Source organism: Tachysurus fulvidraco, chromosome 23 (assembly GCF_022655615.1).
Source record: "Tachysurus fulvidraco isolate hzauxx_2018 chromosome 23, HZAU_PFXX_2.0, whole genome shotgun sequence".
In the NCBI taxonomy this organism is placed as follows: domain Eukaryota; kingdom Metazoa; phylum Chordata; class Actinopteri; order Siluriformes; family Bagridae; genus Tachysurus; species Tachysurus fulvidraco.
Genome location: NC_062540.1, coordinates 5,658,129 through 5,680,533, shown reverse-complemented (window position 1 = coordinate 5,680,533; position 22,405 = coordinate 5,658,129). Strand labels below are relative to the sequence as shown.

At 40.7% G+C, this 22,405-nt stretch overlaps 1 protein-coding gene across 8 annotated transcripts in view; it reads right to left on the bottom strand.

Moving 5' to 3' along the window:
- Positions 1-308: 308 nt before the first annotated feature.
- plekhg5b (pleckstrin homology domain containing, family G (with RhoGef domain) member 5b) overlaps positions 309-22,405 on the bottom strand; it is a 61,479-nt gene continuing 39,382 nt past the window's right edge. For 7 of the 8 annotated variants that reach the window (XM_027144808.2, XM_027144807.2, XM_027144810.2 and 4 more), the window contains 18 exons: positions 21,716-21,815; positions 21,454-21,511; positions 20,349-20,440; positions 19,891-20,027; positions 19,362-19,522; positions 9,201-9,383; positions 8,326-8,496; positions 7,902-7,997; positions 7,464-7,664; positions 6,736-6,846; positions 6,400-6,549; positions 6,143-6,280; positions 5,854-5,973; positions 5,619-5,751; positions 4,907-5,022; positions 4,633-4,790; positions 2,758-3,681; positions 309-2,069 (listed from right to left, as the gene is read on the bottom strand). In XM_027144808.2, coding sequence (XP_027000609.2) covers positions 2,060-2,069; positions 2,758-3,681; positions 4,633-4,790; positions 4,907-5,022; positions 5,619-5,751; positions 5,854-5,973; positions 6,143-6,280; positions 6,400-6,549; positions 6,736-6,846; positions 7,464-7,664; positions 7,902-7,997; positions 8,326-8,496; positions 9,201-9,383; positions 19,362-19,522; positions 19,891-20,027; positions 20,349-20,440; positions 21,454-21,511; positions 21,716-21,815 — 3,059 coding nt within the window. In that variant the 3' untranslated portion in view covers positions 309-2,059. Of the gene's footprint in view, positions 2,070-2,753; positions 3,682-4,632; positions 4,791-4,906; positions 5,023-5,618; positions 5,752-5,853; positions 5,974-6,142; positions 6,281-6,399; positions 6,550-6,735; positions 6,847-7,463; positions 7,665-7,901; positions 7,998-8,325; positions 8,497-9,200; positions 9,384-19,361; positions 19,523-19,890; positions 20,028-20,348; positions 20,441-21,453; positions 21,512-21,715; positions 21,816-22,405 lie in introns of those variants that run through there. The other variant, XM_027144811.2, reaches the window with a different exon arrangement.

The following is a 22,405-nucleotide window of genomic DNA, read 5'->3' as shown; positions in this document are numbered from 1 at the left end:
TGACGTGCTGGAGGCCAATAGGAAAAGCAATACCAGTTATAACGCATGTTCCTATCCAAATGTTTTCTAAACCAAATGAGTGATCATTAACTATTGCAAACAAAAATGCAAATAATTGCACATTTATATGAATTTTTAGGTGCATATTCTAAAGAGAGCACAGCATTAGAAACCACAAAATCTGATTTGGTGCATGTTTCATTCTGCTCGTAGCATTAAAACCAAATAAATACATTGATAGATTTTACACACACACACACACACACACACACACACACACACACAAAAAAAACAACACCAAAACATCCTTAAAATAAGATCAGATGCCTTTTTATTACATGCAGGACAATTTCCCCATCACTGGGAACAAGGTTATTTTGGTTCTCAGCAGATTAACCTCTTAATTAAACAAATAACAGTAACACAAATTAACCTGAAAAACAACTTGGAAAAAAAAAAAAAGTCATGAAATAAACAAATACATTTACAAACCATGTTTCAGATATAAAAACAAAGCAAGCTTAATAAATATTATGAAACAAAAAGACAATTAATACAATATTAATTTGGGCAAATTTACAAATAGTACATTTATAAGGATTTGGTTTAGTAAATTAGGCAGAATGTAATTTTAACACCTTTAAACATTAATAAGAACCGTAGGTCATTTGTGTATTATTTTTTATAAATAACCCTAATGTTAATGTGAAGTTTGCAGAAACTAAGTAAATTCAGTCTAAATCCAAATCCTGTTCCATGTCAGTGTCTTGAATTGGTTCCTAATAAGTGCTGATCTGTGATCAGGTGATTATCAATCAATCATAAAGATAAATCGTATGATACTGACCCAAAATGAGTGGGAAATATATCATAGCAGGGTTAAAGAGACTGCGACTAAAGCCTTGCTAAGGACTTTCACACACATTTTCCCCCAAACGTAAAACCAGATCATGTTTTTCAGTCTTTAAGCAAAACTCAGGTGATGTTAAGTTTAATGAAGGAATTTAGTTTGGTGTCACTTTCTATTGTTTATGTAAGGAATCCTGACAATGTCTACTTACACACTGGTGTCAGTTCACCTCATCTCTTTAATACTACAGAGTAAGATGCTACACTGGAGTATTAACCTAGCAGAGATAATGAGACGTTATTGAGTATAACGTGCGTAGACACAAACAAGAACATGCTAAATAAGCAATCACTGCTGCTTTATTGTTAATACTGGTCCTTGTGTTTTATATCCTTTAAGTGGCTACTCAAGTCATTTATCATGCCAGCTTTTAAATAGTTATTTTTGGTTTCAGCCTGTAGTTTAGGTCATAATTTACACACACACACACACACACACACACACACACACACACACACACACACACACACACACACACACACACACACACACACTACATGTTCACAGTCATCATCACACTCACATTAACATTCACAAACACACAAAAAGAAATACAGTGAAGATGTGAGCTGTTAACAAATTACTTAGATTGTGCAATTAGAGCCTAATTTTTGGTTTCGCTTTTTCCTCGTATAAACAACCTCCGTATGGCTTTCCCTTTTCCCGTCGCTTATGTATGGCAGCTGGAGGAACACTCATGGCCTCGTAAGCACTGACGGAACCATGTACAGAAAGTCACGTATACAGTCTGAAATTTAGGGTGAAGGCACAAACCTGAAATGAAACTCCCCTCGAGGTTAGAGGTATTTCTCCATTGTAGAATAATGTAAAGATTGTACAGAAAAAACTAACAAAAGAAAAAAAAAAACCACTGTGATTAAGAGCTTTGTGTCCTTTCCTCCTCCTGATCAGGTCCAAGTGCACAAATGGACCAGACTAAGGCTGGAACGTTTCCCATGTTTCTGCATCTTACTCAAGATCTTTTTTCTCCTAAAGTTTAGCTCCCTCTGTATTAAAGCTACTTGTATTATTACAAAAGTGCAAAAAAAGCTCATTGGTCAGAGTACACTGGATTCATGTGGGAAGCAAGTCAGTCAGTCCTATCAGGCTGAAAGTGGTGCTGCTCGTGGAGTGACGGACTGGTTGCGTCTACACTTCCCTACAGAGAGAGGAGAAAGAGTACAATGTGTTATTTTGAGTTATTACTACTACTACAACCACCACTACTCATCCTTCTCCACTAACACTACTAACACTATCCCTAGTCATACTATGACTAATACTAAAGATACAATACTACAACTTAGTACTAATTACTTATTAGTAGTATTTACTACTTATAACATTACCTTCTTCTGCTATTAGTATTACTACTACAAGATATACCACTACTACTACTAATAAATAATATTACTAGTCCTCTTCCTACTATTAATATTATTAACCCTCTCCATCCTATTAATAATAACACAATTACTCTACCTCTACAACTACTACCATTAAATACTAATAGTAATATGGTTACATCTAAAGCTACTTGTATCTCATTACTACAATGAATTATGCTAATACTAATATTAATGATATGACTGTGCTACTACTAATTGTAGTAATGGTACTAGTAATGTAGCTTCCCTTACTGATACTACTGATACAAGTAAGGGTTTATTCTCCTCATACAACTAGTAACTGCTGTGACTAGTACTATTATTATTAATGATAATAATGCCACTACTACAGCTACTACTAGTAATAATAAATGTCATTTAAATTTACAGGCCATGATTCCTAGGTTATTAACAATTAACACAAGTAAAAGTGAGCAATGGTACAAACACGCTACTCACGAGGCTGTAAGCGTGGAGTTCAGCACCAGTGTGGTGCGTATTTTATATAGCTGTGCCACTGTGAGCTTCTTGTGCTGCTGTGATTTCTTCCCACTGCCCAGGTCATCCTCTGAAGCACCACAGGTCTCCTCGTGAGATCCTGGAGGTGTAATTTCTCCGTCTGAGCCGCTGCAGTCCATTACGTTTCTCTTTTTGTCCCTTTTGTAGTTACGCCGCCTCAATGTGTTCCTGAACACATAGGACGGCAAGCTGTGTGCCAGTCGCTCGCTCTGCGTTCTCTCTGTTTCTATCTGCTGAGACGGTTCTGTGTTAGCTACGCTCAGTTCGGTTAGGCTCTTGCTGTGTGCCAGCCCTTCTGCCCACTCCAGACCCAGCTGGTATGGGGCATCAGAGCCCCGTGCAACGTCTTCGCCTGTGCCCTGCACATCCTCCCCATTGACCCTCTGCAACAGATTGTCCTCTGAATGAGACTTATTTTCCAGCTTCTTAAGACAATGCATGCGAAACTGCACCGGTGGACGCCGCCTGGGTTTCAGATGGGTTACCACTGAGACTCGAGAGTCTGATGAGCTCCGATCATCAGACTCTTCCTCTTCTTCATCCTCTTTCTCTTCATCCTCCACTGCTACCGCTCCACTGTCTCCCTCAGTCTCCTCCTCTGTGCTCTCCTGCTCGCTAGTGGGTGTCTGATTTTGCAGATCTTGGAGAAACTCAGGGGAAAGTGTGCCATAGGCACTATCCATAGACAGACTGCGGTGATCTGGGTCAAGGTCAGAGCCCTCTGGGGCATGCTGGGAAGGCTGAAGCTCAACGCTGCTAGGGAGGGAAGATGGTAGTGTGTCAGAATCGGTTTGTAGATCGGAGCACGCTCCGGAGTCCTCTGTTCCCATCACGGACAGCGTCTCTGTGGAACCGTCCGAGTTCCTGAGGTGAAAAAGACAATTCATTTATTTTGCCCAGTTGGTTCTATTCAAAAGTCCACAAATTCAAACTAAAGCCCTATTCGGACAGGACTAGTTTTACAGGGGGTCGTTAGAGAAATTTCAGTTTCACAGACGTACTTTGTGATTTTAATCCCGTCTGAATCTGCCATGTCTGTCTTTTTCTCACATGACCTGTGTAAAAATTCCAGAGCAAATTACCTACTGTTTTTCAGCAAAATCGGCACTCCTCTGAGAAATCTAATCCTATCTGAATGCGAATGTCTGTGATTGCCGAAAATGTTTTATCCAAAACGCGTTTTCTTGTCTGTTTTGGTCAATGTGAACTACCGTATTAACTCTAGCGCACCGGTATTCAAGTTTCTGCTTTCTGCACACCAATAATGGTTGTAAATGTGTTTGCTACCCTGCGAAGAAATATTTTGTATGGATGGACAAACCTCACAAACTTTTTTATAAACTGCCTCCCAAACCTTGTGGTTGTGTATACAATTTTCAAACTGAAACGGAAATGTAGGTTCGCTCCAAACAGAAATTAAACCCTATGTTTCCTCCCGACTCCAGTGTCGTACCGCTTTCTTTTTCGCCGCCATTTTACTATTGATCGGTCATATGACCATATGCAATCCACGCATCCTGGATATGTGGTCTTGTGCAACGCCCACATGTAAAACACAGACACTCCTACCTCCGTAATAAACACAGAGATGTCAGTCCCGTCCGAATCCATACATAAAATGCCAGACGTCGGCTGAAAAAAATTCTAACTCAAACGTCGTATGGAAAACTAGTCCCGTCCAAATAGGGCTTGAAACTATTTAGCAAACAACTATAAAAGGCAAAAGGTTTAATGGTACATCATGGATTACTTGTGCCCAAATATCACTTAGACCACAAGATGGCAAACATTTTAAACCATTGGAGAAAAGCATACCCTGTGTTAAGCTGTCCTTTACTTCCAAGGCGTGGAGAGCTGGCAGTTGAGTTACTGCTCTGTTCACCTCCATCCTCCTCCTCTTCTTTCACCAGCATTGGTTTTTGTCCATCCTGGTGCCGTCGAGCCTCCTCACAACGAAGCCGCTGTAGCTGGGTCTGAACAAAGATGAGAAAAGAAAAGTCAGTGCATGTGCATGTCACTGATCAATCAAATACTATATCAAATTATGTAATAAAGTAGCAGGATGGAAAGACATTCTGTAAGTACAAACCTTCACAGTGCTGATCGTGTCAATCCAAGCTCGCCCCTGGGGGGCGCTGTTGGCCTGGAATGAGTAGGCAGCCACAGCACTTTTGAACTCATTGAGGTATATGAGAACAAAAGAACCTATGGGGAGAATAACATTGCATCAAAAAAACATTAGGATATACATTCATTTTCAATAGATTAACATAGTTTTTGCACATTTGTGCAATTTTCCAGTTGACTAATCACATGGAAGCGGTGCAGTACCTACAATCATGCAGATACATGTTGAGAGCTTCAGTTAATGGTCACATTGTGTGAACTCATTTTTTCATCTCCCTCTGGTTGTTGGTGCTAGAAGGGCCAATCTTAGTATTTCACAAACTAATCTAGCATGTACACAGACCAGGCAACATTATTACAATCTACAGCTATCTAGTCCCATGAGCCTGTGCCTTCTGTAGCCTCAGACTCCTGTTTATTTCTGACTGGAGTGGGACCTGATGTGGTCTTTTATGTGAAATTCTGAAATTTATTTCTGTGGTTATTTGTGTTAGTATAACCAACCTGTGACCATCCGCTCTCCCTTTTTTTGTTTTCAGACCATTCTGTGCAACCCGAACTAATTGCGTGAATGCGCTGGTGTACAATGTGCACAACAATTGTAATTCAGTTGCTTTACCAAGTGTGTGTGTGTGTGTGTGTGTGTGTGTGTGTGTGTGTGTGTGTGTGTTAACCTGGATCTTTGAGCTCCTTGCACACAACGTTGTGAAGAAGGAGGGGTTGCCGAATCACTTTCACCTTCTCCAAACGCTTCACAGGCTTCGTGATGAGCAAGAGGTCGGTGAATAAGAAGCAGTAGACTTCCATCTGAAGAGTAGACACACATTAGCAATGTCAGCATGCGTTGTTCACTACCATATGCACATGAGGAGCTTTCAAATTCAAAGGATATCGGCGGCATCCCCTCACCTTGCTCTCTTTGCCTTCTTTCATACGTAGTGCTCCTTCTAGGTGGAGCTGCCTGGTCTCCTCTGGAGAGACGTCAATCATAGGCGCCGTCAGGTCCATGTGGTTAAACTCTTTCAGGATCTGAGAATGGAGCATGATTCAAAAGATTTTCTAATAAAAGTTTTGCTTCCTTTATTTCTGAGCATGCAAGTTGGTTGTGTGTACCCATAAATATTAAATATAATATAATACATGAATGTATTCAACAATATCTGATGAAATGGATTGTTGAATAGAAAGCTGTTCTCACCCTCTCCACCTCCTCACTGCCCCCCTCCACTGCCTCGTAGGTCTCTAATCGAGCTGAAGTGGCCGCCAGCTTCTCCCGCTCCTGCCTCTTGCGCATCTGAGAGTTCACACTGTTGATGAAGTTCTCGACGCTTGCCACCTGAGCGGCAAACACACAAACATTCATAAGACCGATTGCATATGAATACAGTAACAGTCTAACATATAATATGCAAGCCTATCACAAACTCTTTAATGTGGTATATAACGACCCCTCACCATGCTCAGGAGCAAGTCTTTTTTTGCAGGATCATCAGTTTTCTTCAGGATGGTTTTGAGCAGCAGGGGGTATTTGGTGAGTCTCTGGTGTGGCTTCGCCAGCATGTCGGTCAGTTTCAACCGATTGCACTGCTTGTTTCCCTCAGCCCACTGTACGCAATAAGCAGAAGGATTTTAAATAAATAAATAAATAAATAAATAAATAAATAAATAAATAACTGAAAGAAGAAATTTAGACTTGACAGTGCATCTGGATTATGTTCGTAAGTCTGTGGAATTTTAGTTTACAGATAAAGAGACCCCTGGCAGCACATTTATTTGCATACAAGAACTCACTGTGACGTAGATCCTGAAGAGCTCGTTGTCTCTCAGCTGTGCGCGCATATACTCCATACAGCTCTCCTCCTCCATGCAGTAGCGCACGTAGGGCTGAAACCTGGACGCAAACTGCGCACACATCATGGCAACATTAACACCATCATAGTAGTTGTATATAAATACAGAATATCAATATATACACACATCTGACCCTTTGAGGGTTGAGGGCCTTGTTCGGAGGCCCAGCAGTAGCAAGCTTGGTGGAAAGGGGATTTGAACTCTCAACCTTGTGATAAGTATCCCAGTAACCCCTTAACCACTAAGCTACCACATGCCGCACATACCATATTTTATATATTGGGATTTAATGACTCCATGGTAAATTATGCCACAACTATTTAGAATAATTCCCCGTGCAAGTTCCTGTTAATGAGTTGCTGCTATAGAAATGATACTGTATTAGAAAGATCACATTAATATACACCTGTGATTAGAATGATAACTGCCACTCCTGTTAGTGCTGCTGTAATCGAAAGTTAATCAACACAATCCGACCAATCAAAATCGAAATTTCAACCGCACTGTTGTATAATGACAAATAACTGAATCCGACTCAATTACTATGCTCATATTAGTAATAATTCACATGACCAGAGCAACACAAGGGCCCTGAATCATGATAGTACATCAATATAACATGGATGGTGCTGTGCACATTTAAACATTGTCACTCAGCATAGACTCACAGTCTGGAAGCCCGGGAGTAGATCGGTTGGATCGAGCAGGCTCCGGTCTTGGCGAGCTTTTTGCCGCGCAGGTACCATGACCTGACTCCACAGTGCTGTGTGTGCTCGCACCAGGTCTTGGATGTTATTGAACATCTTGGCTGGCTCCACTTCATTAAGGAGGCCACAGTCCTGCAGGTTTAGCAGGCCACACAGAAAAAGCTGCAACACAGAACACAAACATCATTTCAGCATAGAGCTCAACACAAAACAAAAATAAGGCAAAAAAACAACAACACATGGGCTTTGATTGTCTAGCAATAAAAAAATAAATAAAGTAAAGGGGGGTCTTGTGCGCCCTTAACTTGTTACTACTACCCTTCAGTGAACTTGGATTAAAACCAAAGATGTGTCAAGAAAACAGTGAAAGTGAAAACATAGAAGTAAATCTGAACCTACATCAGTGATGACCTTCAGCTTCTTGATGTAGGTGGCTTCAGTCTGCAACAGTTCCCATATCGCCTCTTGCTGGTGGAACTGGCGCCTGCTCAGAGTCTGCAACACATGACTTATGTTAAAACCTACGTTCAATTCACTATGTCAAGAACAACCTGGCAACCTGGGAAACCTTTCATGTAGTAAATCTTCTATTATATATTTCTGAAAATGGAAGACATTCCAAAATTGAAATGTTTCTTTCAATCAGAAAACTGCATATAAAAGTTCACTTCCTTTCATTTCGAACACATCCTGTCTTTTTTTTTGTCTGTTTTCCAGAATTGAAACATATCAGAAGGCTTTTGCCTGATCGTTATTTAAAACAACTACCAAAGAAAGAAAAATGCATAAGTGTTAATCTATTTTGTATATATGTATGTGTTACCTCTGGGTTCTCCAGCAGCTCTTGCCAGCTTTCCTCTAGTGTCAGGTCTGGCTCCACTTCCTCCTCTTCCCAGGAGTCGTGGTGGAACGAGAGTTGTGGATGCATCTTAGGCAAACCATGGCACGAGTATACCTGTAGTTTACTGTTGAGCTGCTCCACGCGATCCACCTCCTATCGTGCAGACACACAAGAGAAGTCACGGTTACAGGTCAAGTTATAAAATAACTAAATTAAAAGGTTATTAACCTATCATAGCAGCCTGTGTGGATTTCTGTTCATGAATTAACAAAGACTGTAGTTTATGGTACCATACAAGTATTCTTTCTTTCTGGTCCATCATTGTTGTATCTGTGCACGTCTGAGGTCTAATGGCTAATTATTCAACTGTCCAATTTTGAAAGGCTTAATTACTTACAAAAGTGACTTGGCGCTTTCACACAATAGAGGGCAGAAACAAAGCCAATAAGCTTGGCCTAATGTCAGTGATTGGCACTGTCTAACCCTTGCTTTGAGCTTCCAGGTCCCTTTGGGATGTGAGGTCTGTCCCCTTTCTTGTCTGTCTGGGCTTTAGAGGGAAAGGCAGTGTTTGCAAATAAGCCAAAAGTGACAGCTGAGTGACAGCGACTGCCTCATCTTGTCACACATCTGTTACATGCCTGCCCCCGTGGGACGTGACAGAGGGTGGAAAACGTTAACTGATACACAGAAGCCTTGTTCTTTTCAAATAAGCATCTGCTTAGTTGTTTTTTAAGCTTTCTGAGAAACTGCCATTATTTTGGACATTAAAGGATGTTCCCCTCACATACTGACATTTCTCGGGCCTGCTCTCATAATTTAGGGAAAGGTGATGCCATGTATAAAATGGGGGTCCTCACCTTGAAAGAGGGAAAGAAGAAACCGCTAATGCGGCTAGCACTGCGGTTCTTGTGTTTATCGTAACTGGAAAGGGCCATTGTTGGAAGAGAACCACCGAGCTGAGCCAAGGAGTCTGGAGATGGGATGTTGGCATCACCCAGGAATTCGGTCATGTTCTTCCGCCGACGTGAGTGAACCTGACCCTGAGCAAGAGAATAAGAAAAAGAGCAAGAGAATGAGAAACAGACAGACAATTGACATTTTCTGCAACATTATTTTCCCTGAAGAAGTCATAGGGAAGTAATAATGAAAGCTTAGGTGCTTTCACACTTATAGTTTGGTTCATTTGGTCCGGACCAAAAGCAAAAAATTATACATTGTAGCTTTTTAGCAGTTTTGGTTCCTTTTCACACCACACTGATCGTTCTGTTCCGCACCAGTTGAAACGAACCAAGATGCAGTCATATGATAACATCCACATCACTCATTGGCCACATTTCCTAAACTGCTTCTCGATTGGTCAGAATAAACGTGCGGGAAATTTCAACGAAACTCCGGAAGTAAACAAAAAGAGGAAAATACAGCATACAGTACACCATGGAGAGACGACTGCGCGCTGCAATTATGTTCGTGGTTGTAATCTACTACATCGCTTGTATACAGCATTCTATGCAAAGTCTTAATTTTCAGAATGAAGCACGAATGCGGCTTGAAAATATCGTTTTAATGCACTGCAAACGGTGAAGACGCATCGCAAGACACTGCAGGAGGAAGTGCGAAGCTTTTGCGAAACTGTGACATGTTTAACTTCCGAAAATATTGCCAACGACCCACTACGGCAGCTGGTTTAGTCTAAAATGCGCAATACTTTTTGCAGTTAGGTCTATTTGATCTCGGACCGTGTTCTCACCACAAACGAACCGTAACAGAGTTCGTTTGAAAGCGTACCGAGACCACCTCTTCAAGGAGGTCTCGGTACGCTTGTTTGGTCCGCTTTTGGTGCGCACCAGAGTTCAATTGCTGCATTCTCACCTGCCCAAAACGAAATGCACCAAACGAGCAAACGAACTCTGGTATGATTCAACCGAACTAAACAAGGCAGGTTTCTAAGGGTGCTTAGAAAGATGGAGTGAGGGAATTTCCAATGTTTTCATAGATGAGCTCACTAATGATATCAGGTGAATTTCAGAAAAGGCTCAACGGGGGTGGTGCTGAGAAGGGAGAGTGAAAGGAGGATTTACAGAATATATGCTATTAAATGACATAAGACAAAACAAAAAACTGATGATCCATGGAGCAGAAGCCAACAGCATACATATAAAGCGGCAATGTAGAGGCGTCTATTAAACAATTACATCAACAGCAGTCGGATATCATAAAACACCTTCCTGACTGGCCACACAATAGGCTAGGATATACTGTCATTTCCTCATTACTTCATCTTCGGGGATGAGGACAGATTCCTTAAACAAACTGGAAATAGCCTTCCATTGTCCATACCCCGTATTGTTCTCCTATCATAGAGCATAGTCACGCGTCACACACTCGTCCAGTTGTAATAGTCATGAGGACCAGTGAGCTAAACAAACACTTGCTGCAGCTATTGCCATAGGTGCTCTGCAAAAACAAAGCCAATGACCTCAAGTCCCCAAAGCTTGTGGAATTCCACGGCCCTCAGTGACATCCCCTACTAATGACTTCCAACATTCCAAGTAGGACTCTGGCATTTCTGGGGTTAGGACTCAAAACAGGAAAACGGTGGAGATGAAAAACAATGATACCTTTCGAATGGAATGGTGTTGTTTGCAGTGTGCGACCTATAGAATGCATACTCTCTGGTTTCACTAGCAGATTATGACGGTATGGTATTAAGTATGAACTAGCATCTTTTCAAAGGGCACAGCAGAAAAGGTGGTATGCAAAACTACTAGAAGAAATTCTCAGCACAAAAATTAAAGGTTTGATTTCTGAAACAAATTCCCTGGCTTTTCCATAGTCAGGCACTCTATTCATTATTATTTCAATTGGTTGAAATCTCCATTGCTTTAGTCACCCAGAACGTTGATGGAAAAACAGAGCTGATACATAATACAAGTGCCGTGTTAAAATTCTATCCTATATTTAGAGCTGTGGCACCAGGGCACTGAAGGCAGACACCGATAAGGCTTTGATGAGGGGATTTCTGTGGAATCTGGAGCAAGAGGATGGGGACAGGAACACAGATGGCAGGATGTGTCAAGGAGAAAGAAGAGGAAAGACTGCTGGTGGCGAGCGTAAAGGCTACCTCCTGCAGGCTGGAAGGGCTACGCTGCTACTGGCTTAGGACCGATTTACACCAAAAAAAAAAGGAAAAAAAAGAATCACAGTACACAGAACTAGACCAAATGGAAAAAGTGAAATGAAAAGGAATCATGCTTTATGAAAAAAGATAAATAAATACTTAGCCGGCAAGACTTTTGTGATCAATGATGGAAAGAAGCGAATTAATTATTTACGTGCTACATGCGGCAAATTTCCGCCCCAAACCTGTAACGCTTTGATATTTTAGTACACATCTACTGAGGATTTTAAACAGCATGACAGTTTTCTCAGAGATACTGAGCTCTACTCACCGTGGAGGAAAACGGCATGTCAAAAGAAATGAAGACCATTGTAATCCTTCAAACAGCTTTACAGTGTTTGGCCCATAGCAGAGCCAGCTGATGCTCTTACTCTCTTGCTCTCTCTCGCTCAACATTCACTCTTAACCTCTTTCTTTCACTCCTATACACTCATAATCGTGTGCTGTGCCACCATAGCAGCTGCAAGGACAGCAGTACAAGTCTCTGCCAAGAAAAAGTCTGGAGGTGGGAAAGAAAAACAAAAGGTCTCCCTAGCTCAAACACAGTCGCTTCTGCTCCCTTTGTTTTTGATGGAGTTCCTCAAGGCTCGCAAACAGGATCACTACAGCTCTTGATCCCCAACGTCCTTGTTGTCCGGTTGCGATTGAGACTACTTGGCTGCATACTAAGGAGGAGTGCTCTAGCGTCATAGCAACGAGGAGGATCTCGTCCTGTTTTGTGTGAGCAGGAAGAAAGAGGCATGGCTTGCGAAAGTCAGAAGGCTAATGTGCATACGAGGGCACACCCACATGTTTGTTTGGAGGCATGTCTTTCTGTCTGAACTCCTTGGACAAATCACTCTCAACTCGGATTCGTTTCAAACTAGAGCGCGCCACTGAACTTCCTTAACAGTCGCAAAATCTGTTGCAAAGATATACTCTCAGAACTGTCTAATAGAGTTATTATGCTCTGAATTGAGTAACGAACACGTTCTGTTGATTTACTCAAACAGAAAAGAGCTGGCAGTTAACAATATTCCAGGTAACAAGAGTAGAAGTGGATGAACGTTATTTCCAACATATTATGATTACAGCGTTATGCTGATGATATTGGTTTTTAAATTATGAAAAGAATTCAGTTATTTACTTAAGGTAAGTACAGCAAGCTTCGTGTGTTCTTATAAAAACTACAAGTTTTTCCTAATCTCAGTGCCTCTTAGCAGAGGGAAATGACCTCTGAAGTACATGGGGGAAAATCCCAAACTACAGCACATGCAGCTTTAAAGCTTGTTCTTGAGATATGCACATAGTTAACCCCCACCCCCCACCCATGCAACAAATGCTCTTTAATTTGCCATTGTTTTCTAAAGACTCTTTAAAGCACTTTATCCACTCAAGCTCATCAGGTCTATTGTTTACTCAAATGTGACCGCTTGTTCAATATTTTAGAAATGCCTGAATTTTCCTAGCCTGTAGACCCAAGCCCAAACACGGCCTGCTAGCCAGCGACCTAACCTTTGTGTCCACTCACCTACAGCATGATTAAAGACATCCTGACCTCTTAGGCTTATCTTGACAGCTGCGGGAGTATAAATGATCCGCATCTCCTACATCTCAGGAATTTCAAATTTGCCTCACCGTTTTAATAACTAAATAACTAAATGATTAGTCACCGAATATTCCCTGAAAGGATATTTTTTTTGCAATTCGAAAATTTTCAGCACAATGCCTTTTTCAAGAGTCTGACATGGGATTCTCACTAAGATCAAGATAAGAATAGTCCTTGATCAGTCTTTGTACAACAAGGAAACCTGTAGAGTAATAACTTCCATAGACAACCAAAACATATAAAAAAATCCTCCTGTGCCTTCCACCAAACACAGGAAACTTCCCAGAAAAAGAAACACAGTGAAAAACAAGTCTCCAGTTTCACTTTTTGTTCACAAGTTTCCTGCTAGCCTTTCTAGCCTTGACTGTGAACAACAACCAGGTTTCAGGGCCAGCACCACTCACTGCCATTAGACAAATGCACAGGTAAAAACAAAGAGCTATTGAGACTACAGCATTGCAGATTAATCAGTGATCAAATACAGTGACATACTGGAAGAATCTTATCACCAGGGATAGATAAGCCTGCCTCCCAACAGACATGTCACCAGGTCTGACACTACTCCGGTCTTTCCATTACATACGCATTCTACTTCCATGACATACATCCTGTTATTGAGTATTGGTGTACAGGTAATAAATGTGGAAGACATCGAGAAAAAAAAAAAAAAAAAGAGGGGGAATTCTCTGAGTTCTCGGAAAGGACGCACTGGATGAAATCAAGTTGTTGCTAGTGACAATCTGGTATAAGGCACAACCAAACAACTGATACAACAGACCTTACCTCATTTTGTGTAGAGGGTGGTTGTGGATCGGGCAAGTTCTCAGGGACCATGTGGAGCAAGTCCCAACTTCGCCAGGAAGTCAGGCGACCAAAACGCACCATTAAAATGACCAGAGCCCAAACTAGAAGACTTCTCCAAGCCCCAAATAAAACAAAGCACTGATCCAAAATGGGTCAAAAAACAAATATTTAAACTAAAAAAAAATTATTCTGCATTATGCCTATAAGCAAAGAAAACAACCAAACAGAGCTCTCCAGAGAAGGACTCTAAGCTCTGTAGCATCACTGTCACTCCTGGAGTCAGAGACCAATGAGTACCTCCCACCTCTAGCCACTCTCTATACTTTATCTCTCCCTCTCTCTCTCTCTCTGTCTGTTTCTCTCTCTCACACACATTTACATACAGTTATAACATCCTCAGAGTGCTTGCATAGCAAATGCTAAGCCCTCCCCCCTTTCAGGGCTGAAGAACAGCAGACCATGCGTAATTGCTTATCAAAAGAAAAAAGTAGTGTAAAAACTGTCAGCGACGCGCAAACTCTGGACCGTGAAATCCTTACGGTGGAGTTATCTCTTTCAGTGAACGAATCAGACGGTGCGGAAAAACAAAAATCCATAGCATTTGATCAGTCAGTCACAGAACACAGGATTAGTGCTTTACTTTAATTAACCTCAGAATCCGATCTAGAGCACGGCCAGCTGTAAGTCACCTGGATTAACCGTTTCATCGAATTTCTTTATGTAATTTGAAAAATATTTTAGAAACACCACTCATATTCAGAATTGGGATGGGTTCATACTAAGAATAATATCAGAATGTAATTCTATTCATTCTCAATGTTATCTCTATCTTTTTTCTAAAAAAGATAGAGAGTTGTGTATTCTTGCTTGTCGCTATTGTCTCATCACAGGGGGCTGATGGTCTGAAACTAATTGCATGATAATGAGGTTAAACTCGGTGCAAACCAAAGCATCAGACAGCTGTGGGCTCTGGGGAAATGGGCTGCGATGTGCTCTGAAAATGAATGTGCTCTGTAGGGAAGCATACTGTGTAAAGTGTGAACTACCATTTGCTGACTTCTTTTTATCCAAAATCAGTCACGAGATATCGTGAGGCAATAAAGACAATAAATAGCACCAATACGGAACGAATACAGCATGCGACAACATTTATAATTAAAAAAAAATAAAAATAAAAACGGACAGATAGATATCCAGTTAAATCGTTTAAAGCTCTGACCGCATTTCATTGGACAATTCAACAATCACCATACATACATAGAGAGAGACTGGTGGTTAACTTGTATCTTGGATGCTCCACACCATTTAATCTAACAATAAACCATTCAAATGCTCAACACTGTACATTATTAAATAAAACATTGTAATAGTTGTGTGTGGTATGAGCAGAATAACACACACCAGGCTGTGCTGTTTAACAAAAATTAGTGTGTTAATGCTGACATAAGTTCTCTCGGTCATATTTTTTCCATATAAAAGGTGTTCACGTATTGAAAAAAAATTGAATTGGAAAACCTACTAAAGCCCAAGTGACCCTAAACCCAAGCCACAATGCTCTTGTTTTTGGATATTCTTATTTTTTTGAAAAATAAACCACTGCATATCTTGCATAAATAAGACATTTCTTTCCCCTTTACTCAGTAACACTGGGCTTGATCTCGCATGTAAACCTCACTTTCATGTAAACCTTCAGACGATCTATTCTTACAAAATAAGTAAGCAGGAACACAGTCTGGTACTGTCTCTGCTATACCCCAGTTCAATATCCCTCCACTTGTTCACTTCTGCCTCTTGGGTTTTCAAACAGCACAGCCTTATTCCATTAGAAGAAGGACTATCTTACAATGTCCATAATCCATTATAACAAACCAATAAGGAAAATATATGTTTAAAGAACTGCGATTAGAGAAAAAGTATAAGGTGCCCTTCAAGGCATGGATCAGATCTATTTCTATTTCTGGCTCAATAGCCTGAGGAGTTGGATGTCCTTTGGCCAGCGTCCTGCGCTCTGTATGCATGCATTAAACAGGTAGACCGACTGCCCGCCCGTGCCTAAGTGCTCCAGCTAGATCGGCTTTTATAAGAGTGAGGCTGGAGTTTTAATCTGATTGGTCAGAAGGTGTAGATTAATTTTAATCAACAGCAGCTCTGACTGTAGAGCTGTCTGAAAGGTAAGTCATAGGGTTATATTCAGGTGCTCGTTCTGATACGTTGTCATTTCTACAGTAAGCGCTTACACAGGGACTTCCACTTAACCTAATTATAGTGGTAAATGTATGGAAACATTTAAATAAGGAGTCTTTACAGGACAGAGGACTTTACATTTCGTTTACTCTGTACAGATGCTATAACAGAACAGATAACTTGGCTTGAACCTAAATGCAACTAAGCCTTGATCATTAATAAATTACTGCAGTGATATAAAAGGATGTGCTGTTATCGTTAATGATCAACTTTGCATTAGTAACCTTATAATTGATTACAGCTAATTAATAAACTAAATAATGAGTTTAAAACATTTATTTAGATGAACCTTAGGATCTCACAGCATGCAGGTACTTTTACATAATTCAATGCCAAGGCTCCGGATGTGGAATTATCCCAGATGCAGAAAAAAGATTACAGTTCAGTCTCCTGTGTTCATGGTCTGGGTCTGCTTTAGACTCGACCTCAGACAGAGTAAACGCAAACATTTCAGGACCAGGATCAAAGAACACGTAGCTTTGGACACGGACAGGGATTTGACCAAAAACCCACTATTGTGAGACATTTGTCCTTTAAACGTTCTGAAAGAAGTAAAATCAGGTGCACATCAAACGGTAACTGTAAAGGTCGTCGCAACAGACACGGGAAATTAGAGCTCAGGGAGGAGTTGCTGGGTCATTAGTGCCCCTGTGCTCTACGGGGAGGTTGGTTTGTTCTAAAAGGTCAGGCTTTGGTGAGGGGTCACGGCGCTGTGGGGAAGACACCACGCATGGATCAAATACAGTTGTACTGTTTCTGTGAACCAACAAGAGCCATCAGAAACATTCAGGAGGAACAGCAGGTAAAGTGCTGTCCAGCTTTCTGTACTGAAGTGGGGTGTTATGTCTTATCCAGGAACGATCTCAATCTGCAACTACACTTCTGTAGCACTGCTTTTTGACATTTCTATAAAAAACTAACACAGAGTTCAAGTGCATGGTCAAATTCAGAGGCTCTAAGCATACATTCAAGGTCAAAGCAGATAAAGAGCAGGTTCCAGTAAGCTGCTTGATATGGCAGGTTGTCAAATTCCAGTTACATGTATTAGGGGAAGTCTAGATAAGCCAGAAATGGTGCAAAAAATCTAAAGCCTTTTCGACTCATTTTCTAATTACTGAGATTGTGGAAATAATGCTGCAAAGATGAATAACGTCTAAGTGCGAAATATCATGACTGCACTTCCTGAGACCTTGCTCGGAAATCTTTTAGTTAATAGGATAGCATTTGCTTATATGAACGGGTCGACTTTTCTAAAACGCCTTTTTAAATAAACATAACGTATTCTATCACGATACATTCAGTATACATTCTATCTATACCTTCAGTGACCAGAGGAACCTAGACGATATTATTTGCATACAGTGGTAGAATTATATTCAGAAAAGCCCTCTCTTCCAGGGAAAAAAGAAGGGAGGAGGAAAAGGTGGAATGCTGGAAACTGGCACGGACTAGTGTAATGCAAATGATACCGGTTTTGTCGTCAGGCAAATGTGCAAACGCAAACCCGATTGTTACCTACGGCACAGCATGGAGGCAAAAGCAATTATACGAATCGATTATCTTCACTGTTTGATTTAGGGAAACAGAATGGAGGTCGGTTTCAGGGCAACGACAAGGAATCCTGAATCTCATGGTATAAATGCCCAGTGCTAGCTCTATAGTGCACACTTGTGGGCAAACACGTGACTGCACTTTTCATTTGCCTGTCTAAGATACTCGCCTAACCACTAATCTTGTTTTTTTTAAATCTATTTATCTAAAACAAATTTAGAATACAGTAAATGTCAGGTAAGTAATGTAATAAAATTATTAATCAGATTTTGAGAAATTAGTCTCACGAACATTTCCAAAAAAATAAAAGCTTCTCAGAAACCCAGTCTCAGAACTTTAGATGAAGTGTTTGGTAATGTGTTGTTAAAGCCCAACATGGTAGTGGATTTTAAAGCCCACTTTCATTAGACCTGTAAGAGGAACACTGTATGGATCAAACATGTGCTGTCTTGCCTTATTGGTTCATTTCCTCTTACGGAGAACTCAGCATGAGCAAAGACTGAACATGCCTGAGTGTGTGTGTGCGTGTGTGCGCACGCGCGTGTGGACTACTTCAGAACACTTCTCACAAGGTTTTGTTGCTAAGCTTAGCAAGTAAACCTCAAACAAACTGTAAAAGAATGAGTAGAGCACTACACAATCTTGCCTTTACAGTCCAGAGGTAATGACCTGCCTGGAGTGAGAAGTCCTTTCTTCTGAAGACAAATCAACGTACATAGATATCGATATTATATTGTTAGCCAGTGCGAACGGCATTCCTCCTCACATACAGGAGTCTGTCGTATGAGAACTATTCAAAAGTTTCATGTAAAAACCTGTGCAAAACCTGAAAAGTGATTCATATCAGTACCTGAAAAAAACAAAAACAACCTGAAATCAGCCAGAAGGATTGCACAACGTTGGCAGCAAAAACCCGTGGTGTCCGATAAGGGAAAATATTTATCATAAATATAATGGCCTGTTTTTTGGATCTCCCAAACAAATGTGGCACTTCAGCACTTCCGGCTGAAAGAGAAAGATGGAAGCATCTGGTGATGAGATCATAGACTCTGGTAAGGAAGGTCAGAACGTGCTGCTAGGGGTTACATAGACTAGTCGAATAACACGTTCACGTGTCGTTGGGTGATTTGTGGGCTGTTTACTAGAGGCAGAGAAAAATAGTAGTTTGAAAATATTTTGAAGTGGATGAAGCAAAGTCTATGATCATCTGCGTATCTTTGTAGTGAAATGCATGGCACTGTTTCAATTCAACCCCGTCAATTTCTCGTCCTCGATTCATTTATGTTTTTGTTCTTTAAATTGAAATACAGTTTAAATTTAAGGTCAAATAAAAGTTTAGTTAGTGAGCTATAAGAAGAGCCTTAGCAGGCGATGTCTGCCTCGAGGTTGCCAGATGAGTGTATTAAGAATGGTTAGGTTTCTTAAATATATAAAATATTTTTAAAATGCAATTTTTAAGTGTGTTTTGATGCTGTAGTTTTTGTTAGAATTTAACCGCACCAATAAATGAAAAAGTAAAGAATTTTACATTCAAGAAAGTATATTGTTGTTCTTAATGGCTTTTTAAGGTTAAATCATAAATGAATTCTTTGAAGGTCTGTGATGATCTTGATACAACTACTAATATAACTAGAAAATACAAGTTATACTGACCAGTAAGTCCACACTCTCTTGGTGGGTAAGTGAGCCATGTTCAACCTTGTCATGGGAAGGGTTGAGGATGTAGGGACTTCCCCCAACTGAAATCTTCATATTGGGAAGCGTAGAAGACTCTTTTACTTCCTTCTCCACCTTCAGCTCATCACCAGGACGAGCTACGACATGCACGGCCAGAGAAAAACAGACAAAATAATTAAATGAACAAGAGAAGGCAATAGTCAGGGCATTACACAGGAATTAGCACTTGCTTTATGTTTCCGTGCTTGTGCTCATGTATTCTAGCTGATTAAAGATGTGTTGATTGGAGTGTTTTGTAAAGACATCTTGTATGAAATGAGATTCTCTGAAGTCATGAGGATTGCCCAAGTAGAACTTCCTTCGAGTTCTAATTCATTGTCTAATTCATGATCGCCTAAATTCTACAGGAAACTGTTCACACTGGCCAAGATAAACAGGCATGTGGTTTGAAACACTCCACTGGAGCAGGTGACAAATTTCCCTAAACCTAAAGTTCAAACTTTACCTTTAACTTTAATGTAGTGTCCTCCGAAAGGGTAGGCTTCAAAGCTGAGTGACAGAGGGGTGTTGGATTGGTCCAGGAACAAGTCAACTCGAGACAGCTCGACCCCCTTCCGCTCAAAGACGGGCCCCAGCACCTCTCTACATGTACAGATGGGCCAAAGTAAGCATAAAAAAACCAGACTCTCATATATAACAAATCATGATCATTACATAATGATCATTCCGTTTAAAAAAAAAAAAGTTTTTAGTATTCACTATATTAAAAAAAAAATAGATATGTAGTGTTGTATGATGAAGGTGCTTCCTGAGGGATAACAGAACAGAAAGGGACAACACCCGAAATCACAAGGGTATGTCTAAGTGACGACTTGTAAGACATGGGCTACGTCATTGACTGTTCCTTAGAGGATGATTAATCCTTATAGATCTCTACGTCTGAAACCTTCCACTCTGACTCACCGCAGCGTCTTCTTTTTCAGAGCAGGAACGATCTCCGTGATGATGTCAACGTTCAGGTCAAATTTGAGAGTGAAGCACTCCTTGGTGGGGTCCTGCAGGGGGCGACATTCCCAACACAACAGGTGAATCACCGCAGGTTCAGTAAGATAGGAAATACTGACGGATGCTTTTGTGAGCCGTATTAAACCAGACTGAACTGGACTGGCTAAACAAATGATGACAAAACAGCAGGAAAAGTGTGACTAGTAGCCAGATTCCTAAACATGCTATAAGCTAATAATAAGCAGCAGCTTAACGCACGTCACAGCTCATTGGCTGGCTGAATTGTGTTGTGGCTAAAATGAAGTAATTTTTGTAAAAGTGGACAACATAATGTTTTTTGAAAAGCCATAAGTCCAGACCACTATTTAGACCATCAGAAAGGACAGAAAAGATGGAACAAAATAAAAGCTGGGGAAAACAGTAAAGAATGGGAGATACCAGAAGGAAAAGAAAAGAAACAAAATGAAGAGGGAAGATACGTAAAAAGGAAATAGAGGACAAAGGTGAGAAAAGAGAAGGAAGGAAGGAAGGAAGGAAGGGCAAAATTAAGTTAGAAAGGAAAGTTAGAGAAAGAGAGAAAAAAGAAAAGTTAAGAAAGAGAACTCAAAAGAAAAGGAAGCGTACAGACCTAAAAGAAGGGAAAAGAGGAAAAGAACAGAAAAAAAGGCATGAAAGACATGGAATGGGGAGAAAAATAAAGAAAGGAACGAAAGAAATGAAGAGAAAAAATAAAGAAAAGAAAAAGCAAAGCAAAGGAGAAAGGAAGAGTGGAGAAAAAGGGGAAGAGAAGAACATAAAGGTAGAAAGGAGTAACAAAGAAGGAACGTTAAAAGTAATAGTTAAAGACTTTAATATTAAAGTGAAAGAATTCTTCATAAAGAATGAGACAGTGAAAAAGTCAAGAGACATTTTCGAGGAAATCGAGGAAGCTGCATGTGTTTGGATGAGAGAGAGAGACTGGGAATGTCGTAATAAGAGAAACTTTGACATGCTGGAATTTCCACAATATTTCCAGTGTTGTGTAATACCCATAATGCCCAGCAGGAGGACATACAACACTTACATCAGTGTATCGTCTCCGGGGCTTCTTCCTTATCTTCATCGGTCCTACCTTACGCTCCCTAAAGCACACACACACACACACACACACACACACACACACACACACACACACACACACACACACACACACACACACACACACACACACACACACACACACAATCAGTGCAATCTAATAAAAGAAAAACTTGGAAGTCATATCCAGGAGGATGATGGACGAATAGAACCCGGATGTTCTTAGTCATAATGTAAGGCAGACTGACCCTTTCTCTGTGCCGCCCTCCTCCTCCTCATCCAGGTCAGAAGGAGGGCTGGTGCGTGGGGGGCAGGAGCGAGTAGACACATTCCGGGCCAGGATGGAACCTGTAGAAACACACGGCAGCTTGTCTTAATTTGTGTGTGTGTGTGTGTGTGTGTGTGTGTGTGTGTGTGTGTGTGTGTGTGTGTGTGATCAGTGGCAGTGCTGATCATTTCTACTCGGCAAGAACTTTAGATTAGATTCAACTTTATTGTCATTGTGCAAGGTACATGTACAGAACCAATGAAATGCAGTGAGGATAATTGCATTTCCTGCTCACAGATGGACCTTGTTATCATGTAAACTTTTTCAAACTGCATGTGGTTTACTTTCAGCAGCAGACGTTACTGGATACGGTGAAATGGTGCAGTAGCTCAATATTATGATTTCAGAATTTTTACTATTTTTATTTTATAGTACGCACACAGTCATCCTCTACATGCTGCTGTGTTTCAGCTGGCTGCTCATGTCAATTATTCTTGGAGTGTTTCCTTTTGTGTGTGTGTGTGTGTGTGTGTGTGTGTGTGTGTGTGTGTGTGTGTGTGTGTGTGTGTGAGTGAGCAAGTGAGAGAGAGAGAGAGAGAGAGAGAGAGTGTGTGTGTGTGTGTGTGTATGTGTGTGTGAGACAGTGTTTGTGTGAGACAGTGTGAGAGAG